General features: G+C 34.1%; 1 protein-coding gene across 4 annotated transcripts in view; it reads left to right on the plus strand.

Moving 5' to 3' along the window:
• The window catches only part of ADAM17 (ADAM metallopeptidase domain 17), a 77,111-nt gene that overhangs the window by 32,813 nt on the left and 21,449 nt on the right, over positions 1-22,849 (plus strand). For 3 of the 4 annotated variants that reach the window (XM_072634252.1, XM_072634253.1, XM_072634251.1), the window contains exons 3-11: positions 1,450-1,580; positions 2,378-2,466; positions 4,482-4,650; positions 6,464-6,594; positions 8,103-8,192; positions 12,192-12,305; positions 13,950-14,094; positions 14,295-14,383; positions 17,744-17,896. In XM_072634252.1, coding sequence (XP_072490353.1) covers positions 1,450-1,580; positions 2,378-2,466; positions 4,482-4,650; positions 6,464-6,594; positions 8,103-8,192; positions 12,192-12,305; positions 13,950-14,094; positions 14,295-14,383; positions 17,744-17,896 — 1,111 coding nt within the window. Of the gene's footprint in view, positions 1-1,449; positions 1,581-2,377; positions 2,467-4,481; positions 4,651-6,463; positions 6,595-8,102; positions 8,193-12,186; positions 12,306-13,949; positions 14,095-14,294; positions 14,384-17,743; positions 17,897-22,849 lie in introns of those variants that run through there. The other variant, XM_072634254.1, reaches the window with a different exon arrangement.

Consider the following 22,849-nt stretch of genomic DNA (forward strand, 5'->3'; position numbering starts at 1 on the left):
AACTAATTTTGAGAGAACTGAATAATCATTGACTCTTCCGCCAAAAAATCTTGAAATAAATTGTATTAAATATTTGAAAGGAGACAGAAAAAAAATCGGGAAATACATCTTAAGAAAAACCAAGGGGGAAAAACTCATTAAAAGTAAATAAGAAAATCAGGCTGATAATAAGCCCAGAAGGCTTCTGAGCTACTAAAGTTCATTAAAGCTTCACATCAGGAAAAAGCAAGGGAATGGGGGAGTAATTGTATATAGAAGTAGTAACACACTTTAGAAAATATTTTAAATATAATTGATATGTTATTATCGCTTAATGATTCATGATCCAGCCAGAAGGTATGACTCAAGCTAAGTTCGAAGACTCAGAAAGCATGACTTCTAATTGTCAACCAACTTTCTTTGTAACCTTGAGAGAAGATTTTTGGCTACCAAAAGCACAGATCTTCATCTAGAAATGAGGACTGCTTTACCATTGTTCAAGGAATAGTGAATTTTGTAAAATTCATTTGTAAAATTCTGTGAAAAGATTAAGTAACCTCTTTCAAATAATGCTTTTTTTCTTTCTTTTTCATTGTACCCTTCATCATAGTTGAAGGAAAAGAAAACATAATTATGAATGTGTAAGAAGATAGGCTTAGAACAGGAAGAAATGTTCACAGATTTTATAAAATAATATTCTGTTGTCTGTCTTTCCCTCTGACCACAAATGCATTTCCAAAAGAACAACCAAAACAATGTTATGCTTCAAAAATTAAAAATACTTATTGCTGTAGCAACATTCTCAGGCCATTCTTTTCCTGACAGTTAAGGACTTATGTAAGTAAATATAGAAGTAATATATTATCACTATCATAGCTAGCAAAAAATTTTCCTGCTACTTGCTGAGGCAGTAAGTGAAGAGACTTTATTGTTTCTCGTTTTCTCTTCCTTTTAATGGAGCTCTGTGAATGATAAACCTTTTAAAAATTTGACCACTGTACCCTCGTATGCTCACCTGTTCCTGAGAGGGCTAGAATTGTTAGGGAACAGTTGGAAAGCCTGCTATAACGTAGTTTTAACATTTACACTGAGTATCTTGCATATGTTTATTTACTCAGTGATAGATCTGGACTGCCATGTTTCAAGACAAAGTATATAGATTAAGTTGTAGAAGGAGAGGGAAGTCCAGCAGTGCTAAGAAGCAGAAGAGGGTATAATTGGTATGTGTATTTAATGTTTATGACAATCTGAATTTTTCCAGTGTCAATAACTTAAGGCCTTTAAATGCTTGATTTCCAGCCCAGTGACTCTTCTGTAATTTTTGCCCACATTCCCTTTTTAGATGAGCATTAGATTTCATGCTTAGTGATTCTGACAAGCTGTATAGCTGTTTTCGTGACTTACTGGGGAAAATTCATAGATTTATATTCTGATCTTTGCTTAGAATAAAACAAACCCATTATTTTTCAGGCATTTTAAAGTGTATCTAACATCAAGTGCTGAACGCTTTTCACAAAATTTCAAAGTATTGGTCGTGGATGGGAAAGAAGAACAAGAATATCCTGTAAAATGGCAAGATTTTTTTACAGGGCATGTAGTGGGTGAGTGTGAACAAAGCTGCTGCACAAGCTGTGAGCCTTTGCCCAAGATGACTAAATTGAGATTTCATATATAAATTCCTTTTCAAGGGAAAAAATGGCATTTCTTCTGTATTTTCTTTAAATAGAAATTATTTTTTTGAAATTGATACATTCAACAAATTAGTAGAGCATGTGGTGGAGGAAAATGGGTATAGAGTTATCTTTTTCACCTGACAAAAATGTTCATTAAAGTGAATTTCTTCTTTTTAAGTAAAGATGATTCTATTTCTATACATCCACCTAATGCATTTTAAGCTTGCTTTGTGAAATTATAGATGAGGTAGGATACATGACCATTTCACTTGTGACCTTAGTTCAGATTTTCCATTGGAAACATATCTGCATTGGGAAAAAGGAAATGCAATGAAATCTCCAGAAATAATTCGTTAGCATAGATATGGTATTGGTGAAACCACATTTCTCTTTCCTGCCTCCTTCAAAAGACAGATAAATACTAGAACTTATTCTTTCTCAGAGATGATCCTCTCTCACTTGATTTGAAGGAATGAGGTAGGGTTTAACTGACTGTATTTCAGGCTATTGGTTGGGTGTTGGGCATCATTCTGGATCTTTCTGAGGGATCTCTTTGCTGCAGATTTTTCATATACATTCTAGGCAAATCCCAACGAAATAGTGGTTGTCAGTTGGGACCTCTGACACTTAATTTTTTTTTTACTGAAATTTGATGGAATCAAGTTTGGTTTGGAGTGTTTTCTAATAACAATTTTATTAGTCTTGTTCTTTTTCTTGGCTTTAAGGTGAACACAATTCCAGGGTTCTGGCCCATATAGGTGATGATGACTTTACAGTAAGAATCAATACAGATGGTGCAGAATATAACATAGAGGTAATTCATTTTAGTTTTACTTTTGATAATAAATACTTATGGCCTTTAATGTAGAAGCAAATGTGATTTTTACCTATGTTATTTTTTTGTGTAATGAACCAAAGTTAACATACTAATCTTTTTTTTTTCAGAAAGATATAAGTTGTAGGGTATTTTAATTTTGTTTTTTAGATATGAAATAATGTCACATGTATCCTGTTTTTCCTCAGTACTTTGAGAAATCACATGTAGAGTATGTGGCAGGAGAGAAATAGCCTTCTTCTTTTCTATCTCTTTTGTGTCTCACTCCCTGTTTCCCTTTGTAATAATCCGGATATCCTCATTGAAAGGGTATGTCATTTTCTCAGAGGTCAAAAAAGAATTAATTCCCATTTAACTTCCAAAGTTATCCTTCTCAACACTTTGTAAATGTAAGTAATAGTTAGTAACCAGAGCAGCTGAAGTAAGAACTATAAGAATCTTACTGTTTTAATAGCTTCTTTGTTACTGAAGTATGGCTAGTGAAAGCCAAGACAGAACTACTTAATTGCTTTTAAGACACATAAGATATAGATGGCTCATTTATTAGCCAAGAATACCAAATATTTGTTTGTATTCATTTGCACATTGATGTGCTATTCTAGAAGTGCAAAAGTACCCTGTATGAGTATCATCTCCAAAAATCATGCAGTGGGAAAACTGAAATTAAAGCCAATCAAAATAAAATCAACAAATACTTAACTCAGCACAGTGTCTCCTGTGGGCAAGTCGCTGTAGATTTCATTGATCTATAGGTCATTGACTTTCTGTTCTTATGGCTACTGTACTTGGAAAAAATTTATCTTCTACCCTTGTAGTTGACTATCTCCGGTTTTGTTATCATTCTTGTCTTTTTAAAAAGATGTTAGAACTGAATATATTAATCTTGAATATTTATATTCTAGAGGATTAATTTCTGAACAATGTTTTATCCTTTTTAAAGTTTGACTTTGAATTAGAAAAGAACATGTAAATGGCGCTTGTTGGTGTAAAAATTAGATTTTATGTTTGTATATAGTGTTGCTTAACAATAATGATATCTATAACTAAAGGAAATGATTTATAGATGCATAATCTGAAATTTGTGACAATAAGATTCATGTTGAAGGAACTCTTTTTAATTTGATATTTTTAGACTAGCCATTTAAAAGCAGCAGAATTAGAGATTTTCTTTTCCAAAAGTGGCTATAGTCAAAATTCATTGTGTGGTTGCTGGGATATCTTTTGAAATAATTACTTTATAAGGCAAATCTAACTTGTGTATTGAGTCACTTGTAAGTGATAAGGCTTTTTAAACATTCCCAGTGTAAAATTGTGTATTTTTCTTCTGAAAATGGTAGTTTTTTCTACATTTTATCATATTATTTTCTCTAATAATGATTTTGATATCAATCAAGTATTAACTGTAAAAAAAAACACCAGTCCCATAACCGTGTGAATAAGCATGTTCTTAAGTTCAAATTCAGTAAGATCTATTTATCTAATATGTAAGTATCATTCATCTTTAATCATTTAAAATTTTGGCTGCTTTTGCCTTTTAAATATACATACATAAATTTTTGTGTATGTAGAGGAAGAAACTTGTTTTTTTAATGGAACAAAAACCTTCTAACCTTATAAGTTTTTGGTAAGACTCCAGAAATATTTGATCCTGAAAAGAAGATAAAGCTCACATCAAGAGTCTGATCATTCAAGTGCTGGTCCTTGCTTTGCTTCCAGCCTACTAGCCTTAGAGTCATTTTATCTGGGCCTTTGATTTTTCATTTTTAAAATTGATTCTGTCAGCGCAGAAATCTCCCTCAAATAAAATTAAGTATCTTAGATTTCTGTCATAAGATGATTCATCAAAATGTTTAATCTATAAAAGTTCTGATCTGGGTATATGAGAAAAGAATTATCCCCAAATGTGGACATTTTGTGTTTACTGAAGATTCTAGTCTATTTAATAATTCATATTTATATTGTGCCTCAGATAGTCACATTTTATGTTATTTTAGCCACTCTGGAGATTTATTAATGATACCCAGGACAAGAGAATGTTGGTTTATAAATCTGAAGATATTAAGAATGTTTCACGTTTCCAATCTCCAAAAGTATGTGGTTATTTGAAGATTGAAAAGGAAGAACTGCTCCCTAAAGGACTGGAAGACAGGGAACAACATACAGGTGGGAATTAAAGCATATTTCACATAAGGGCTAAAATGTAGTTTAGAGCTCCACTAGTGTTTAGCATCTGGTGTTAGAACTTGAATAATAGTTAATAATACAGTATGATTGGCAGGTAACTTTAGGCCTGCTGGTTAGAATTCTGGGACAGTAATTATTGGATTTATGTATAATGTTGAAAGCAGTAGTGAAGGGAAAAAACACTATAAATTACAGTCTTAATGTTGGAAGGGTCCTTTTATAGACTTTGTAGACTAACTCCTTGGTCAAGTCACTTACCTAGCTCAGAGCCTGAACCAGAAATTATATCTCTTGATTCTCCAGTTAACTGTTCTTTCCTATATACCATTTAATTCAATTCAGCAAGCATTTATTAAGCACATACTGTGTGGCATGCATTCTGATACTAACATGTTGTATGTATTTGGCAAGTAAAATCAATATTAATGGCTAAAATTAGTAGTAAAAGCATTGAAAAGCCCAAATGATAGACTTTAAGGTTGCAAAAAAGCTTGGATCATCTAGGCCAACCTTTTATCTCATCCTGTAATCACCTATACAAGATAAATGAACCTGATTTCTGGTTAAAGCAGTTTAGTTTTGGGAAAGCCATTGTTTCTTGAAGTGGTAGACTTTTATTTTTTAACAAATCTATTAAAAGTTATTTTGTTCTGCCTAAATCTCTTTGTTTCTAACTTCCACTCAGTAATCCTAATTTAGCCTTTTGGAACACAGTCTAATCCTTCCTCTTCAGTCAATTAAGCATTTATTAAATGCATATTTGTGCATGGCCCTGTGATAGCCTTTCACATATTTCAAACAATGCTCCTCCTGAATTTTTCTCTTGTCAAAACATGGCTGATTCTTTTAATTCATCCTTGTGAAATATAGTTGCAAATAGACTCCAGAAATGCTTTAGTTTGTTGATGTTGCTCTTAGGATATGGCACACAGAGAAAAATACAATAGTTTTACCAGCAGAGTACAGTGACAATATTACCTCTCTTATTCTGGACACAAGATTGCCTAGGCCAAGTCAGAGAGATTAAGTTCTGTTAGGGAATTATGAGGCTGCTTTGGGCTTTGTTTCATACCCATCTTTTCTTATCTCAGTCTAAAGGAAATATTTCTAAAGTAAATAAATAGTAATGATAGTGTATAAATTTAATATTTCTCAAAATCTCCTGAAGATTTTAGTAAGGAAAAATAACTATCAAAGATTTAAAAAATGCCGTTTTGCATTATTTTTGTATGTACTTCTGTGAAATTGCTTTGGACCATTTCAGTTCCACAGATACTTTATTATACATATGTTCATTCATTTGTCTATATTTACTTTCTTGTTACTTATTTACGTGCAATGCATTGTAATAGGCACCAGGGGATACAAAGATATAAGACAGGGTGAGGTTTAAGACACACATAGAATTAACTATAATGCAAGTTATAATTTAATTGCATAGGAGAGATCCAAATGGGAGTTGTTGTTGAGGTCTTATTCACTGCCAGAGAGAAATAAGAAGCTCTTAGCTCTAAGAATGGGCTTGTGGTGGTCACGACCTTAAGTGTTTTATTGTTTATTTTTAAAGTTAAGAAAATGTTTTATTTTCCCTTAAGTGTATCATATTAGTTTTTAAACCTTCTTTTGCTTCTACTTCCTTATCTTTAAAAAAATTGGTTTAGGATACTTTAAAGGAATTAAGTTTAAATAATGTTCAGATAATAGTACCTTTATAATCTATACATTTTAAAAGCATTACTGTCAAAGAGCTCATATTTTGATACATTTAATAGTATGTAAAAATTCATAATAGTGCATGTTCATCGGGAGAAGAGAGCTCCTCCAAATCCAATGAAGAATACATGCAAGTTACTGGTGGTAGCAGACCATCGTTTTTACAAGTACATGGGCAGAGGGGAAGAGAGCACAACTACAAATTACTTAGTAAGTATCTGATAGTAGATAAGATAATTGACTGGGAGAAAAATTCCTGCTGAGAAGCAGACTCTTTTTGGGAGATAGCTGCTGTAATTTGAAGCCTAACAAGATAAAAATTTGTTTAGACATTATGGGATTTATTTTCCCTTCTGAGGACCATTCACCCAATAAATTCAAGATTATTTTAAAGCAGGCTTAGTTTCAGGTTTGTGAAAATGTATATTACAATGAAATGATAAATAGTATTTTAAATGAATTATTTCATTTTTGCACTATTTAATTTAGTGTTCATTTCTTTGTTTAAACCACACTGCCTATTGAAAAATTTTTAAAAATTGTCACAATAGATTGCATTGCTGGGTGCTCACAGTATTACTACTACATATACAGATAAGTGTTAGGATAAAGAAAAGGTATGTATCTTTGTGAGTAGGGCTGTGTGTGTGTAGATAAAGATAAGTAAAGAGAGAATGTGACCTTGGAATTTTGCATATTAGGACTATACGGAAATATCTATATGTTGGAATATAACTGTGTATCAGACTTGATTTTTTAATGATAATAATGAAATGACAGAACAATTAAAATAACATTGAAGATAAAAATTAATTTTTAATTTCCTGAACATTTGCTGTTTATAATTGAGTGGTATGTCACATTGACATTTTTCATAGGATGATCTCATTTACCATATTGAGTCTTCCGTAATACTAGCTATTCATGTTTTGTTAGCCTAGCCCAAAAAAGACATGGTCCTCACCCTTCTCTCCTACTTACTTTGCTCTCCCAACCCCCTATCCCTGGCCAGTGAATGGATTTATTATGTAAACAGTGGCAATTGACAAGAAATTTGTTCTATCGCTATGCCAAGTATTAAGGGAAGTAGTAATTCACTATAATTCTTGTCTCTAGTGAGATTTTGAAATGAATATTTTTTTTTCCTCATTGGGAGCCTGTTCTTATTCACTTGCTGATAACTTTTGATCTTTTAAATGTAATAAGAGATTAATTCTTCATTATTTCCATGGAGATCTTTGAATTTCTTTTCAAATTCCAATTATTTCTCATTATTGTGGGTTTTTCTACCAGTGATGAAGATGACAGCCCATTCTTCCTTCTCATCCTGTGCCATTCTTATTCACCTCCTCCCATAAATCCTCCCAATACAGAATGTACACAATTATCTTCTTTGAGGCCTTTCTCTAGGTCTTTTAATGTTTGCTGGATATTAGTACAAAGCTTGTACTGTTTCATCTGTTATCCTTATTTTTGCTATGTGGCTGACGTTTTTTTTCTAAGTCATGTCTTTGATAATGTCTTATGCCATTTTTCACAAGCAAGTCATCATCAGTAATAATAGGTTGCATCCTACTTATATTTACCACACATGACTTGATTTTATTTTTAATGATTAGTAGAAATCTTTTTTGGTAATCCTCTCTAGGATTTTAGTTTTGTATTGTGTTACACAAATTTGTAAAGACCTGCATGATTTCTTTTCCTTTCATCCACAGATTGAGCTGATTGACAGAGTTGATGACATATATCGGAATACATCCTGGGACAATGCAGGTTTCAAAGGTTATGGCATACAGATAGAACAGGTATTTATCAATGGATGTGGCTTGTATTTACTGACTCAGAATTGTGCTTTTATTTGAACATTTGTTACCTGGTATACCTCACTCCCAGACTGTGATTTTCATGAGGGCAGGGAACTGTCCTATTTAATCTTTATATTTCCTACAGGTCTCACTACAGTGCTTTTTGGAAATGGCTGGTTAATTTGTATTCAGATATGAGTTATGATCAGAATTTTTTTAAAAACATGTTTTCATATTTAATGAAATCAGTGAATTATGCTTATACTAGTGATTCTTCATTGAATTAATGGGTCTTTCTCTTCTGCAGCAAAATGGAAAATGCTTCTAGGCTTTTTGTTTTTGTTGTTACATGGAGATGGTGGTCCCTGCGTGTGAGTTCCATAAGAAAACTCCCTGTACTCATGTAGAGAAGCAATTGTTCTGCAATTTTTAGCTTTTAACTTAACTAAGGGTTAAATTAAATGACTTTTTGCCCAGAATCACACAAGCATACATCAAAGGTAGAACTTGACATCTGATTTTCCTAACTCTAAGATTGGCTCCCCTTCCACTGCACCTCTTCATGCTGCCTCTTTACTCCAAGCTTGCTTTAGCACAGTCTTATCCATGAATCTTCATCACATCACTTTAGTTTATGGTACTCTCTCTTTTTTCTGAGCTTGTAGTACGTATCATCTTCTCTTGTATTGTTAACTCTTCCTGTATATTTATACTGGTTCTCCCACCTGATTATGAGATCCTTGTAGCCAGGAACCAAGTTTTACACTCAAGTTTTTTCTCTTAAATGATGCAGTGCAGTGTTTTATGATCAATATGTTCTCTGTAAATGCTTATTGATGTTTCAGTCATTAAATTAGATTTGTAAATGTATAAATGACTTTTGTACAGTCAAAATATTGATATTTTTTTCCCAAATTTGTGATTCTTTTTCTTGAAATATATAAATACAGAATAGTGCCATACACAAAAGTAAATTCAAAATCAGCAAACAGTTATTGAGTAATTAATCAGGAAGCACTATACTACATGCCAGGCTCTGGGTACAGAAACAAAAGTGATATAATTCTTTGCCTTCAATGACCTTGCATTTTATTGGAGAAGACAGTGCTGTGTGTGTGTGTGTGTGTGTGTGTGTGTGTGTGTGTGTGTGTGTATGTGTGTGTGTGTGTTGTGTGTGTGTGCGCAAAATGATGTTCTAGTCATTCTCACTTTTTCTTTTTATCTACCAGCTCCTTCTGTGCTATCTTCAAATACACTCATGTTTCTCTATGTAGATGGTTCCATGTTCTTTCTCTATATCAGACCTAGTCTCTTTCCTGAGTTTCAGAAGGCCTGCATTATCAAATGCCTCTTAGATATTTCAAACTGGATGTCTTATAGGCATCTCAAACTTAACATGTCCAAAATAGAACTCATAACCTTTGCCCCAAAACTTTCCCCTCTTCTGAATTTCCATATTTCATTGAGGGTACCCCAGTTCACCAGGTTCACAACCTTGGTGTCATTCTCAGCTCTTCACTCTGTCACCATATATCCAATCAGTTACCATATCTTCTGATTTCTTTGTCCCCAGCATCTCTTGCATTTAATCTGTCTTTCACATAGTCACCAAAATAATTTTCCCAAAGCTCAGATCTGACTTTGGCATCCTTCCACTCAGTAAACTCTAGTAGCTTCCTATTACCACCTGAATCAAATTCGAAGTCTTTCATTTAATATTTAAAACCCACAAGTCCCTTTCCAGTCCTTCTGCTTTTCCCTTTCTAGTCTTTCTACTTCCCATTTTATTCCTTGTATTCTTCCACTCAACCACACTGGCCTGCTTGGTGTTCCTTATACATGACATGCCACTCTTCTGTCTGTCTTTGCTTTGGCTGTTCCCCAGATTTGTAATGCTCTCTGTGCTCACCATCACCTTTTAAAACCCATGGCTTCCTTCAAGACTCAGATTGAATGCTGGAGGACTTTCCTAGCCCCTCCCAGCTGCTAGAGCTTTCCCTTCTAAGGTTCTCCTCTATAAATTCTTGTATGTATCATACACCATATGTGTATTTCTTCATATAAATGTTGTGTTCTTCAGTAGAAGGTAAGTTTCTTGAGGGCAGGGGCTTTTTTCTCCTTTTTTGTATCCTCAGCTTTTCACACAGTGCCTAGAACATACTAAGTTCTTAACAGATGTTCATTGTTAGATATTTGATGAATAAAAAAAGAAATACAAAGAAGTTTTAAGAGAGAGGATACCAGCTACTGGGGATATTAATTAGTTAGGGGCAGCTAAGTGGCACAGTGGATAGAGCACCAGGAAGACCTGAGATCAAATGTGACCTCAGACACTTGATACTAGCTTTGTGACCCTGGACAAATCACTTAACCCCAATGCCTTGCAAAACAAACAAACAATAAGGAAAGAAAGAATATTAATTAGTGAACAAGAATTTATTAAGTGCTTACAATGTTCCAGGTCCCAGAGTATTGATGTTTGGGCAAAGTTATGTAGAATCTGGAGCTTGAACTGATTTTTGAAGGATGTAAAGGATTCAGCAAGAGGGATGGGGAGGGTGGGGAGAGAAGGGTACCTTCTAGAAGTGAGGGATGACAATGCAACATCAGGGACAATTTGCCTCAATGGTAGAGTACTGGAAGGGAATTAATGTATAATGAGGCAAGAAAAGATTGGTTCAGGTCATTGTAAAGAACTTTAAATTCCATAAAGAGGAATATACACTCCTTTTTATCACAAAGACAGTAGGGAATCCATTTTATTAATACTTTTATTAAGGAGATTTGTTCTGTGAAGTTTGGATTCAGTCATACTTGAGGACCTAGAGGGCCATATGTAGCTTTGAGGCCTCAAGTTCCCCACCCTTGCCTTGGGGTTGATTGTTTGGGAGAGAGTGTGATGTTCAATCCTGCAATTTAGGAAATCACTTTGACAGCTTATGGAGAATGAATTGGAGTCAGAAGTCTTGAGACAAGAAGATTAGTTAGGAGACTGTATAGAGCACTATGGAAGGTACTGGACAAAAAAAAAACCAATCTAAGTAATTTACATTCACCTTAGAATCTAAGTAAGTATCATGGAAGGTAGTTTGAATGGGAAGAAAGCACTAACAACAAAGGGAGGGTGTAAAGGAAGGTTTTCAATTACTGTTTGGTGAATTTTATAAAATATTACCTTAGCCTGTACCTATTGTCACATTAATCATGTGTCTTGTCATTTTGATAAAACTGTTTGAAAAGATCACTCAAATTTGATAGTATTCCCAGTAAATTGACACCTTTTAGTATAGAAATTGTTGCTTTTGTACTTTTAAATTTAAGATTGTGGTGGTGTCATCTTTGTTGTTGTCTTGGCTAAAGAGAGCCTTTGAAAATAAAATAGTAGTAATAATATCAGTACCAGCAGTAATAATACCATTACAAACTTTAAAGTTTGGAGGTTTGTGGTTCGGGTAATTTTTTTCTCGCATAACACATAGATTTGATCTTTGTTAAATCTTTTATGAGAAGTAGTAAAGGCAGCGTATTTATATGAACTGCTTAGAAGGGTCATGTTCTCTATAATCTTTCCTGTTAGTTGCAAGAAATACCAGATATTATGTGATGCATTGTCTTCATTTTATGGTCAATAGTGACCTTAAACTCTGTTTTGAAAAACATTATGACCTTTATTTTTATATTTCTGGATCTTAAGTTATAATTAATGATATTCTAACCTTATATCTTCTAAATTTTAATTTCTGAAATTTCTACAAGAGAACTACAAATATAATTAAGTTTATCAGTAACTGTACATTTTTTATCATAGTGGGTTTTGTTTTCTATGCTTCTCAGTTTGTTCTTTAAACTACTTGACTTTAGATTTTAAAGATTTATAGGGTTTAATTAAAAAATATTTTTCCTATTCTGGCATAGCGTTTGGGTATTTATAACATTGTTAGGCTTTTGCTGTTTACTTTCTATGACTTTACTCTAATTATATCCTCTTTTTAAGTATAGATTCGTATCCTCAAGACACCTCAAGAAGTAAAACCTGGTGAAAAGCACTTTAACATGGCAAAAAGTTATCCCAATGAAGAGAAGGATGCTTGGGATGTGAAGATGTTACTAGAGGTAGGTCATGGTTTAAAATGTAGTGACTCCTTTAAGGATTCTTTATATGAATATAATAACTCAATTATATATACTGATGAGATAGAGCATCAGGGCAGATAATTGAAAAGTAGGAGTAGTTCATTTAACTTTTTCAAACAATAATGCAGTATTATTTGCAGTATATAGGAAAAGCAGCTTTGGGAAACATTACAGGCCCTTATGGCTTTTTCACTGAGAAGTGTAGCAAACAGAATGCTTTTAGAAAATCCAGTATTTCTGCTTTACCATTTTTGGGGGGATATGGTATTGGCACACACGAGTAAAAAAAAAGCCTCAATATATTTATAAGCCGCAGAATACAACTATAGCACTGACATATTGGCATATATTGTCTCTCTCTGCAAGCTCCTTCAGGGCAAGAGTGGGTACCTACATCCCTAGCACAGTGCCTCCATACATAGTAGTTACTTTTAAAAATTCTTGTTTATTGATGGATTGATTTATTTGGAGGATAGGGGTCTTCTTATGATACCATCTTCTTCCTTTCTCCCTCAAGTCAACTTTGATTCTTGCATGTTGTGATGGAAGAGTATTGGATGAACCTGAAATCAGAAAGCTTGAGTCCTATTTCCAGCTCTCCCATTACTAGCCGTATCATGTATGCAAGTTCCTTGAGCTTCAGTTTTCTCATCTTTGAAATGGAGATTTTTAATACCTGTCTAGACTTTGTTACAAGGTAGTTGTATAAATCAAAGATGTAGTCCTTCTTCATGTAGCTGGTTATTCATCCCAGAGTTATTGATTGAAAAAGCCCTAAAGTCCTTTGTAAACTGTAAAGTACTGTGTAACTATTAGATATTAGAGATAAAGAAGAGCTATCTGTGTCTTGCTTTTAAAGCCTTGTATCTGATCATTTTTAGGTGAGTCTGCCATCAGGAGACTTCTCTAAAGGATGGCTTAACATTTATATAGAATTTTCTTTAGAGCACTTGAAAGATTTTATAGACAGAGTCTAAATTTCACAACCTATTTGTAAAGTAAATAGAGGGACTGGAGGTCAGATTTCTCTTTTCATGGATTTAAAAAAAGTGAGGTACAATGCAAGTTAATAACATTTATGGGAATAAACCGTGGGCTTGGCAACCTGATCTCTGAACAAAACTTAAGTATTTAAAAAATACTTTGATGCCAGGCAATTTATCGGTGGGTTTTTCCCCTCAATGGAATGTCATTCTTGGCATAGTAGTATGTGTCTTCTAGCTAGCCTGAAGGTGATAAAGTAGTGTTATAAGTTGTTTTTTTTCAAGGAACTTTTTTTGCCAAGGTTCTCTGGGACAACTTTTAAAAGACATTCTAAAATCTAGAATTATAGAATGTTCTAGGTCTGGGTTTCTTGTTATCAGACCTTATGGCTTCAGCCCTGAATTATATATAAAAAGTTGCTGAGCTGTTTTACTCTAATTATCTCTTCCTATCTGGCATTGTATTGAACTCTTTGTCTTATTGAAGCTCAGACAGGTAGATGAGGTATGTGGCTAAAAAAACACTGGAGCAATTGGTGGGTTGTAATGCTGGGTTGTGAATAATAATAAAGAACTATTTGGGGATGTTTAGTAACAATATCTTTTAGTCTGATATTATTTTGCGTCTAATTTTTTAAAGCAATTCAGCTTTGATATAGCTGAGGATGCATCAAAAGTTTGCCTTGCGCATCTTTTCACATATCAAGATTTTGATATGGGAACCCTTGGATTAGCATATGTTGGATCTCCCAGAGCAAACAGTCATGGAGGTGTTTGTCCAAAAGGTAAGAGTTTTTTGTTTTTTGTTTTCAGTTCCCAGGCAAATGTGATTTTGGTATTGCTAACCAGGGTGGCTGGAGCATAAGTGAAGGAAGGAGTGGGATAGTGGAAGGGAAGGGAGAGAGGGGAAAAGTATGTAGAGATGTAGTCCATAAGCAATTTGTCTTTTCTCTCCTCTTCTCCCTTCCTCCCCCTTTTTCTCTAGCTTATTATAGCTCTGTTGGGAGAAAAAACATCTTTCTGAACAGTGGTTTGACCAGCACAAAAAATTATGGTAAAACCATCCTTACAAAGGTATGTTTCTTGATGGTTCTTTTAAAATACTTTAGTCTATGATAAATGCTATACTTTATAGGTCACAGATATTCATAAACCCAGCACACTGGGTTGTGTTTTTCAAAAGGCTCAATAGCCTGGCTTATGTTCCAGATTCACTTCCATCTTCAAGTGATATGTCCTAGGTGGTACATTTTGACATCCCATTAGTCTTTAATGTGAAGTTTGATTGGAATCCTGTATTGACTTATATTATATTGTCACCATTTGGTAACTTAATTTTGGATGTGAATGTGAGAGCCATATGTAATAGAAAGAACATTGGACTTAGTCTGAAGAGTCATGTCCTGTCACAGTTCTGCTATATGCTGTCCATGTGATCCTGGGCAAATAGTATGGTAACTTCTCTTCACTCTCAGCTTCCTTATCTGTAGAATGAAGATTATAATTTCTGTTTCAACATAATTATGAGGAGCTGTGAGGATTTTTTTAAAAAGGTAATGCTGATAAAGTACTTGATAAATTGTACTACATCACACCACACACAATTAAAAATAACCCAGTTTGTCTCTAAGTTTCATAATATACCTTCCCTAAAATTTATACTTTTAGTTATCATTAGTAAATAGAAAATATTTTAAGTAAAAAACATTATGTTGATACTAAACCCTGTATTTAAAAATTATTCATGTCTGTTCTTGTAAATTCAGTTGGGAGTTCTATTTTAGTATTCTGATTTAACAACCCTGCTAGTTTTTGAAAGGGAAATAATTTGGAGAAAAAATATTGGCTAAATTGTAGCAGAGCTGTTTGAAATGTGGATGATCCTCACAACTTAAGATTATGTAATATATGTAGTGATTTAAATTTTAGGAACACCTTCAAAGAGAGGCTTGCCAGTATTGCATTCTTTGATTTAGTTATTAATGGGGGGAATTTATTTGCAGATTTTTAGATATTTTATTTTTTCTCTACGGAGACGTAAGGTTATGAAAATGTTCTGAAAAGTTGAGATTTCTAGTCAGTAAGACTTAGAGTAAGAATAGCCCTAATTCTTCCTAGTCATATATACACTGTCATTTTTTCTGGTTTTTTAATGGCATAAAGGAATGTGTTATTACTTAATTGATATTCTGTTCATATCATTTCTGTTGGAATGACTGTGGACCACTCTTTATAAAATCATTTTTTTCTTACATGAGTATGAAATGAGGTTATTGTAAATATCTGGCTTGTTAATGATTCATCAGATCATACAATTTAGAGGACATTGCAATATCTTTCCCAACATGGATGTATCAGATTAATTGACTGTCATATTAATAGATTATAACCCTAAAATGAAATCTTTTAAAAAGCATATAAGTAATTATACATTTTAGTACACTGTACTAAAGTTGTAAAAGTTTTAATACCTTCTAACTGTACTGAAACTTTTGGGACACCCTCTGAAAAAAATGACATTAATCATAAGCTACACTTAATTAAGACCAGGATGTTATTTAATTTACCCTTTCTCATATTTAGCATAATCTGCAGTGGTTTCGTAATTACGTAAGGACAAATTTCAGAGTAACCTTGAATCTGCTCTTGTTTGTTATAAGAACATACAGAATAAGTAATTCTTTGTTGTTATATTTCTATGATTTTGCGCTGTGAAACATCTGGAAAAATATTATAAGCTCTTTTGTTTTTTAAGTGTATTTGCTTTTGTTTTCATTTTTTGAAGACATTAAGGCAGGCTTTTCTATTAAGTAAACACATGATTTCTTTATCCAAGGTATGTAAACAGACATTTCCTGTTTCCATGTTCCTTAATCACTTGAGATCTTTATATATAAAATCCTTTTTTCTTGATTTGAACTTGCATATGTAATGATAGGGTACACAGCTAGGTGGTACAGTGGATAGAGAGCCATGCCTGGAGTCAGGAAGACTCATCTTCTTGAGTTCAAATCTGGTCTCACACATTTACTAGCTGTGTGACCCTGGGAAGATCTACTTAATCCTGTCTGTCTTATTTTTCTTATCTTGTAAAATAAGCTGGAGAAGAAAATATCAAATCGCTCTAGTATTTTTGCTGAGAAAACCCCAAATGGGGTCACGAAGAGTCAGGCACAACTGAAAAGTGACTGAATAACAACAATATAATGATATTTTGTCAGGTTTTATCATTTTCTCTTAAAAATTCTATGTGAACTTTAATAATAATAGACAACATGTAGTACTTTAAGGATTGTCAAAATGCTTTCCATATATTGTTTCATGTGACCTTAAGAACAGCTTTGTAAAGTAGGTACTGCGGGTTTTATTTTCCTCAGTTTACAAATAATGAAACTTTGGCTCTAAAAGCTGAAGGGATTTACCCATGGTCACATGGCCTATAAGTGGTGGAGGGGACTGGGAGGCTGAAACTCATAGCTTCCTGACTCCTATTCAGTTCTCTTTCCACAGACTCTCTCTGCCTCTTAACAGTCATATAATTCTATGACCTCTTTAGAGTTGAATATTTTCTTTGTCAAGAAACTTTTAGTTATTAAAATTCTTGACTTTATTAAAATATATCTGTGAATAGTTTTAAGAATTGAAGAGCAAATGGCATCACTATTCCACAGTTGTTATTTTGTTGTGGTTTTTTTGGTGTTGATTTTCAAAATCATAGGATTATAGGCAATATAGATAAAAGTTCACAAGTAATCTCATCCTCGTTTTATAGAGGAGAAACCTAAAACCTTGAGGAGGAGAAATGACTCTCCCAAGGTCAGATATGTATTAAATAGCAGAGCCAATATTTGAACTCAAATCTTCTGATTCTAAATATACTGCTCTTTCTATTTTAATGGTATATTACTTTGAATCTTAAAATCTTTATGTTGTATAGTAGAACCTTTTGATATTTTTGCTACTTTTGGAAAAGTGAGCTGAAATTTTACTATTTTTTTTTTTACAATTATTCCTAGATTAATCTTTACCTCGTATATCAAGACATTATAGGCTCTAGTAATAATCACATATCACCTTCTAAATTGATAAATACGTGATAAATCCTCAAGACTTAAGAAGCCTACCTGAAACTTAATCTTCCTGAGTTTCCGTATTTGTTCCAACTCAGTTGCAGTCATAGATTTATTCATCTTTTTTGATTAAGTTTTTACAATTTCACTAAATGAGTCAGCTATATTAATTTAGAAGCACTATAATACTAACCTTGTCTAATAATAGAATAGATTACAGTAACTGGTGATGACCAACACTTGTACTCTGTTATGATTTTATCCCAGTACATTTACGGGGTTTTATCAGTGAATTTTGGCGCTTATTGCCAAATTACAATCTATTATTGGAAAATTATAGCACATTCTTTGCCTTATCCTTAAGGAAGCTGATTTGGTTACAACTCATGAACTGGGACACAACTTTGGAGCAGAACATGATCCTGATGGCTTAGCAGAATGTGCCCCAAATGAAGATCAAGGAGGAAAATATGTTATGTATCCAATAGCTGTGAGTGGAGACCATGAAAATAATAAGGTATGTAACCCTTTATTTTTTCATATTGTTAATGAGGGGAGAGAACTTGCATTATCATTAGGAAGGAATTCAGAAATTATATTCCATACCTAAGGATGGAAAAGAGGGAAACTCAGCCTTTTAACTTCCCTCCCCCTCTTTAAAAAAAGAGTAGTGCTTGTTATAATCACATATGGGTATCTAATTAAAGGTGTCATTGGAACCATTTGAGTAACCGAAAGTAAGGCTTCTTAGGACTCTTTCTCCTTTGTTTTTGTTTTGTTTTGTTTTTTTACTTAAACTCTATAGAGAAACAGTTGTGGAAGTGATCTTCAATTCATTCCCCATACAAAATAATTTTATTAATGAATAAATCTGACCATGTCACTGTCCTTTTATAGAAATATTCAGTGGACTTCTGTTGCCTCTAGAATAAATTATACATTTCTTAGCTTAGCGTTTAAGGAGTTCTAGTAAAAGACTGAATAACCACTTGTTTTGTGGGATATAAAAAAGATTCTTGTAAGTTTTATACTTAGCTAGCCTCTAAGGTCTCTGCTCTCTCTGGAATTCTTTGATTCTTATATTCACTCCAAATATGTCTTTTTATTTAAAAACTCACAATGTATAAATTTTAATAAATGGTTGTCCATAAAGCTCTTTGTTGTCATTCACTGTTCCTCATATGGAACACCTGCCATGTTCCTTTCTGTTGAAAAATTTCAGAAACAATGTTGAAACAGATTTGAGTGACCCATGATTTCTTAATTTCTTAAATTATAGAAATGACAAGATCTTGGTCAAGGATGAAATGCACCTGAAATGTATTTGCCCATATTCTTGAAAATCTAATAAAAAGATCTTTTAAACTGTAAAAGGGAAGAGGGGCAGCTAGATGATGTAGTAGCTAGAGAGCACTGGACTTGGAATCAGGAAGAGTCATCTTCATGAATCCTCAGACACTTACTGGCTATTGCTTGTACCTACTGACCCTAGGCAAGTCACTTAACCCAGTTTGCCTCAGCTATAAAATGAGCTGGAGAAAGAAATGGCAAACTACTCCAGTGTCTTTGGCCAGAGAACTCCATTTGGGGTGTCATGAAGAGTCAGACACAACTGAAATGACTGAACAAGGGAAGAGAGAAAACTGTCTAAGTTTATCCACTGAACTAGATGCCAGAAAGATTAGATATGAAAGACAGGAAAAAGAGTAGCAGTAAAGACCATTAGAAATTTACAGGAGACAAAACTGAAAGTATCCCATGGCTTCAAATGTTTATACAAAGTATAGTTAAGTATATGAAGTATAGTAAGGTGAACTAGAAACGCTACAGCATGGAGAGAAGTTAGATAGTTTGTAGAAGGAATTCTTTTTATTATGGGGGGAAGATTTGTATTAGATGACTTAGTCCCATGATTTTGAAACAAAGATGGAAAGAATACTGTATTGAAAAGTCAGTAAACCTATGTGAGCCACAGTTTTCAAATTTTTAAAACTGGTATGTGACACCTCTCTCACCTCCTCTATTGACTTGTTTAAGCTCACAGTAGAGGCAGCTTGGTGTACAGTTGGATTTGTAGTTAGAGAACCTTTGTTCATATCATAACTTTGTCATTTACTGTCTCTGTGATGTTGGGCAAGTCATTTAACTTCCCTGGGCCTCAGTTTCCTTATCTACCAAATGAAATGATTGAACTAAATAGCCTCTGGGGCCAGAGTAGGAAGGTTCCTTCCAGTTCTAAATACTGCTTTTATATTCCTTCTAACTCTGAAACCTCATAGGTTTTACTAATACCTGGTGAGATGGGCTGTATGACATGGTCTGACCATGCAGAGTACAGAACTCTTAAATGCAAGGGTAACATTTCTATAAGATTAGGGATTTGTGGGCTTCAATTTTTGCCTGGAAGTTCTCTAATATGTAATCAGTAATTTTTTTAAATAATATTTTATTTCCCCTCCAATTACATGAAAAAACAATTTTTAACCTTTTTTTATAGTTTTCAGTTCCAAATTCTATCCTTCCCTCCATTCTCCTCTCCCTGAGATAGTAAGCAATCTGATACAAGTTATGCATGTAAAACATTTCCATATACATCATTTTGTGCAAGGAGACTTGAACAAAAAAAAAAGAAAGTGAAAAATAGTATGCTTTAGTCTGTATTCAGACAATATCAGTTCTTTCTTTAGAGGTAGATTGCATTTTTCATCATGAGACTTTTGGGATTTTCTTGAATCATTGTACTGCTGAGAATAGCCGTCATTCACAGTTCTTCACATTACAGTATTGCTGTTAACACTCTTCTCCTGGTTTTGTTCACTTCACTTTGTATTAGTTCATGGAAATCTTTCCAGGTTTTTCTGAAATCATCTTGTTTGTCATTTCTTTTAGCACAGTAATGTTTCATTACAATCATATACCATAGCTTGTTCAGCCATTTCACAATTGATGGGCATCCTCTCAGTTTCCAATATGTGATCAGCATTTTATAGTGTCCATGGAAAGCAAAATCTTCCCTTTTCTCTTAATTCCTTCAGCTCTTGTTCAAAGTGAAGATGATACCAACTCAGCAGCCTGGAGTCACTTAGGCTTCAGTAAGATTTCCAAAGTTCTATTACCTTTTCTTTTGAAAGTCAGGAAATGGACTCAGCAATTAGCATTTTTCTCTAAGTTCTTGGCAATGTCCCAGCTTTAAAAGGTGTTTTACTTCACATAGCATGTATCCTTCAAGTCTACCAACCTGGTCTTCTCTTTGAGTTTGGAAAATCTTGAGTGGAGTCTTAGGACAGTCTTAGGAAAGGTAATTAGGAAGAGCCAAGAAGGCCAGGTATCAAGAAGTATAGCCAAGCTTTTACTCATACTCCTTCACAGAGATCTCGAAAACAGACCAGATTGAGTCCTGGCTGGGAAATTGAAGAAAATTTGCAGTGAGTCATTTTTCCTGCCTAATTTGGCATGAGGAGACAATGTCTTTGTGCACTGAAGACAGGGTCTACTTAGGAATGGCTGCACAGAGCATTTCAGAACATGGACTAAAAGAGAGTGGAGACTGTGCATCAGAATAGAAAGAGATCTAGATCAATAGGGGACTGATCTTGTGTGGTGTATAGGAACAGCTGCCAACCAAGGAGTCAGGAGAAACAAAAAGATAAATATGAGCAGGCAGTCATAAGAAAATTAAAAACTGTACATTTTATATTGGGAAGTGACACTTCATCTTCTCAGAACGCTCTCATCATCAGGTGTCATGAAGGGAGTCTAATAGGACAGAGGAGTGGTTTGATTGGGTTTTGATGATCTCAAAAGAAGAATGGACAGAGGAGAAAAGGAATAGACTGAGGAGAAAAAGAGAGGATAGGTGGGGAAAATTCTTATAGAATCAGAGGGTGCTCTCATAGAAGACTGTCTGAACAGGGGTCAGGATGGGGGGTGGACAGTCGATCTTGAATCTCACTTTCTTATCTGAGCTGGTTAGAGGAGGGAATTCACGCATGCATTTGAGTACAGAGTTACATTTCACTCAACAGAGAAAAGGGAAGAAAAGAAGAGAAGGGAAAGTGAAATAAAAGGGAAGGGTAGATTAAACTATTGCTCCTAAGAAAAACTCTGAAGGAAGGATGACTGTCAAAGAGGTGTTCAAAAGAAAGAAAGGATAAGAACCTGGGAACTGGGCTTTGGTTGAGGGAAATAGAAGAGTCAGGGAGCAGAAACAGTGAAGGAATAATGGAAGAGAATAGGGTGGAGAGAAGCATATGCTTCGTGCTCATGACTGTGAACGTGAGAAGAGGATCTCAGAATGGACTAGAAAGCAGAGTTCAGCAGTATGAAGATGGGGTGTTTATAGGAAACATGAAAAGTCAAGATTGACACAGTTAAAATAAGGGGTGTGAGCAAAATTTATGATGTTTGAACTGAAGTAAAGACTTAAGAATTATGATTATCCCATTGACCATATTTCTAAAGGTCCAACGATGAAACATTCTCTCCACCTGACAAAGAGGTGGTTACTTATGGTGAAGAATGAGACTTTTTTTTTTTAATATAGCCAGTGTGACATTTGTTTTGTCAGACTGTGCATGTGTTGAAAGAGTTTTGTTTTTTTTTTTATTCGTTGGGATGCAGGAGGGAAGGAAGAAGAGAAAATTAATGCTTTTTTATCGACAAATGTAAAATAAAATACAACTTTCAAAGGAAAGAAAATGAAAGAAAGAAAGAAAACATTCTGGTTGGTTTTCCATAGCAAAACTAGGAAGTTCATATCTTGTTGAACTACTGAGGAATTCAGTAATTTGAGATTAGTTTTTAGATATGCAACTTGTAATGCCTTTACTTTGACAAGCTAAAGCACTTTAATATTTCAACATGTAATGTTTCAGTGCTGTAATAAAAACAGTGAAAAGAAAAGAAGGTAGAAAAATGGTAGCATCATGGCTTGGTGCCAGGAACCAGCTACAATAGCACATTCCGAAGGCTTTTGCAGGTGGTGATGTTTTTGGTATACTAGTATGGATGTGGAACCAGAGACCCAGGGTTCATATCCCAGCATTCTTACCCAGTATCTATTATTTTTCACTGCCACTTAACTTCTCTAGGCTTTCGTTCCCTCACCTGTAATACAATTCCTTAATTTTAGGTGATTTCCAGGGTCCCTGATTATATGGTGATAAAGGCCTTTCTACTGATCCTGAGGGCATAGACTCATAGTTCTGTCTACATAGGATCATAGAGTATCTAGTCCAGAGGTTTATTTGTGTTGTGGAACCCTTAGACAGTCTGGTAAAGCCTATGGACCCTTTCTTAGAATAATGTTTTTATATGCATACAATAAAATACTTAGGATTACAGAAGGAACAAATTGTATAAAAATACATTACCTTTCATAATGATAGTTTGCCTTCCTCTGAATCTCTTAAAGAAGTACTTACCATATCCATCCTAACCTTTCAACATCTTTGTTGGGGTCAAGGATGGG

Source organism: Notamacropus eugenii, chromosome 1 (assembly GCF_028372415.1).
Source record: "Notamacropus eugenii isolate mMacEug1 chromosome 1, mMacEug1.pri_v2, whole genome shotgun sequence".
Taxonomy (NCBI): Eukaryota; Metazoa; Chordata; class Mammalia; order Diprotodontia; family Macropodidae; genus Notamacropus; species Notamacropus eugenii.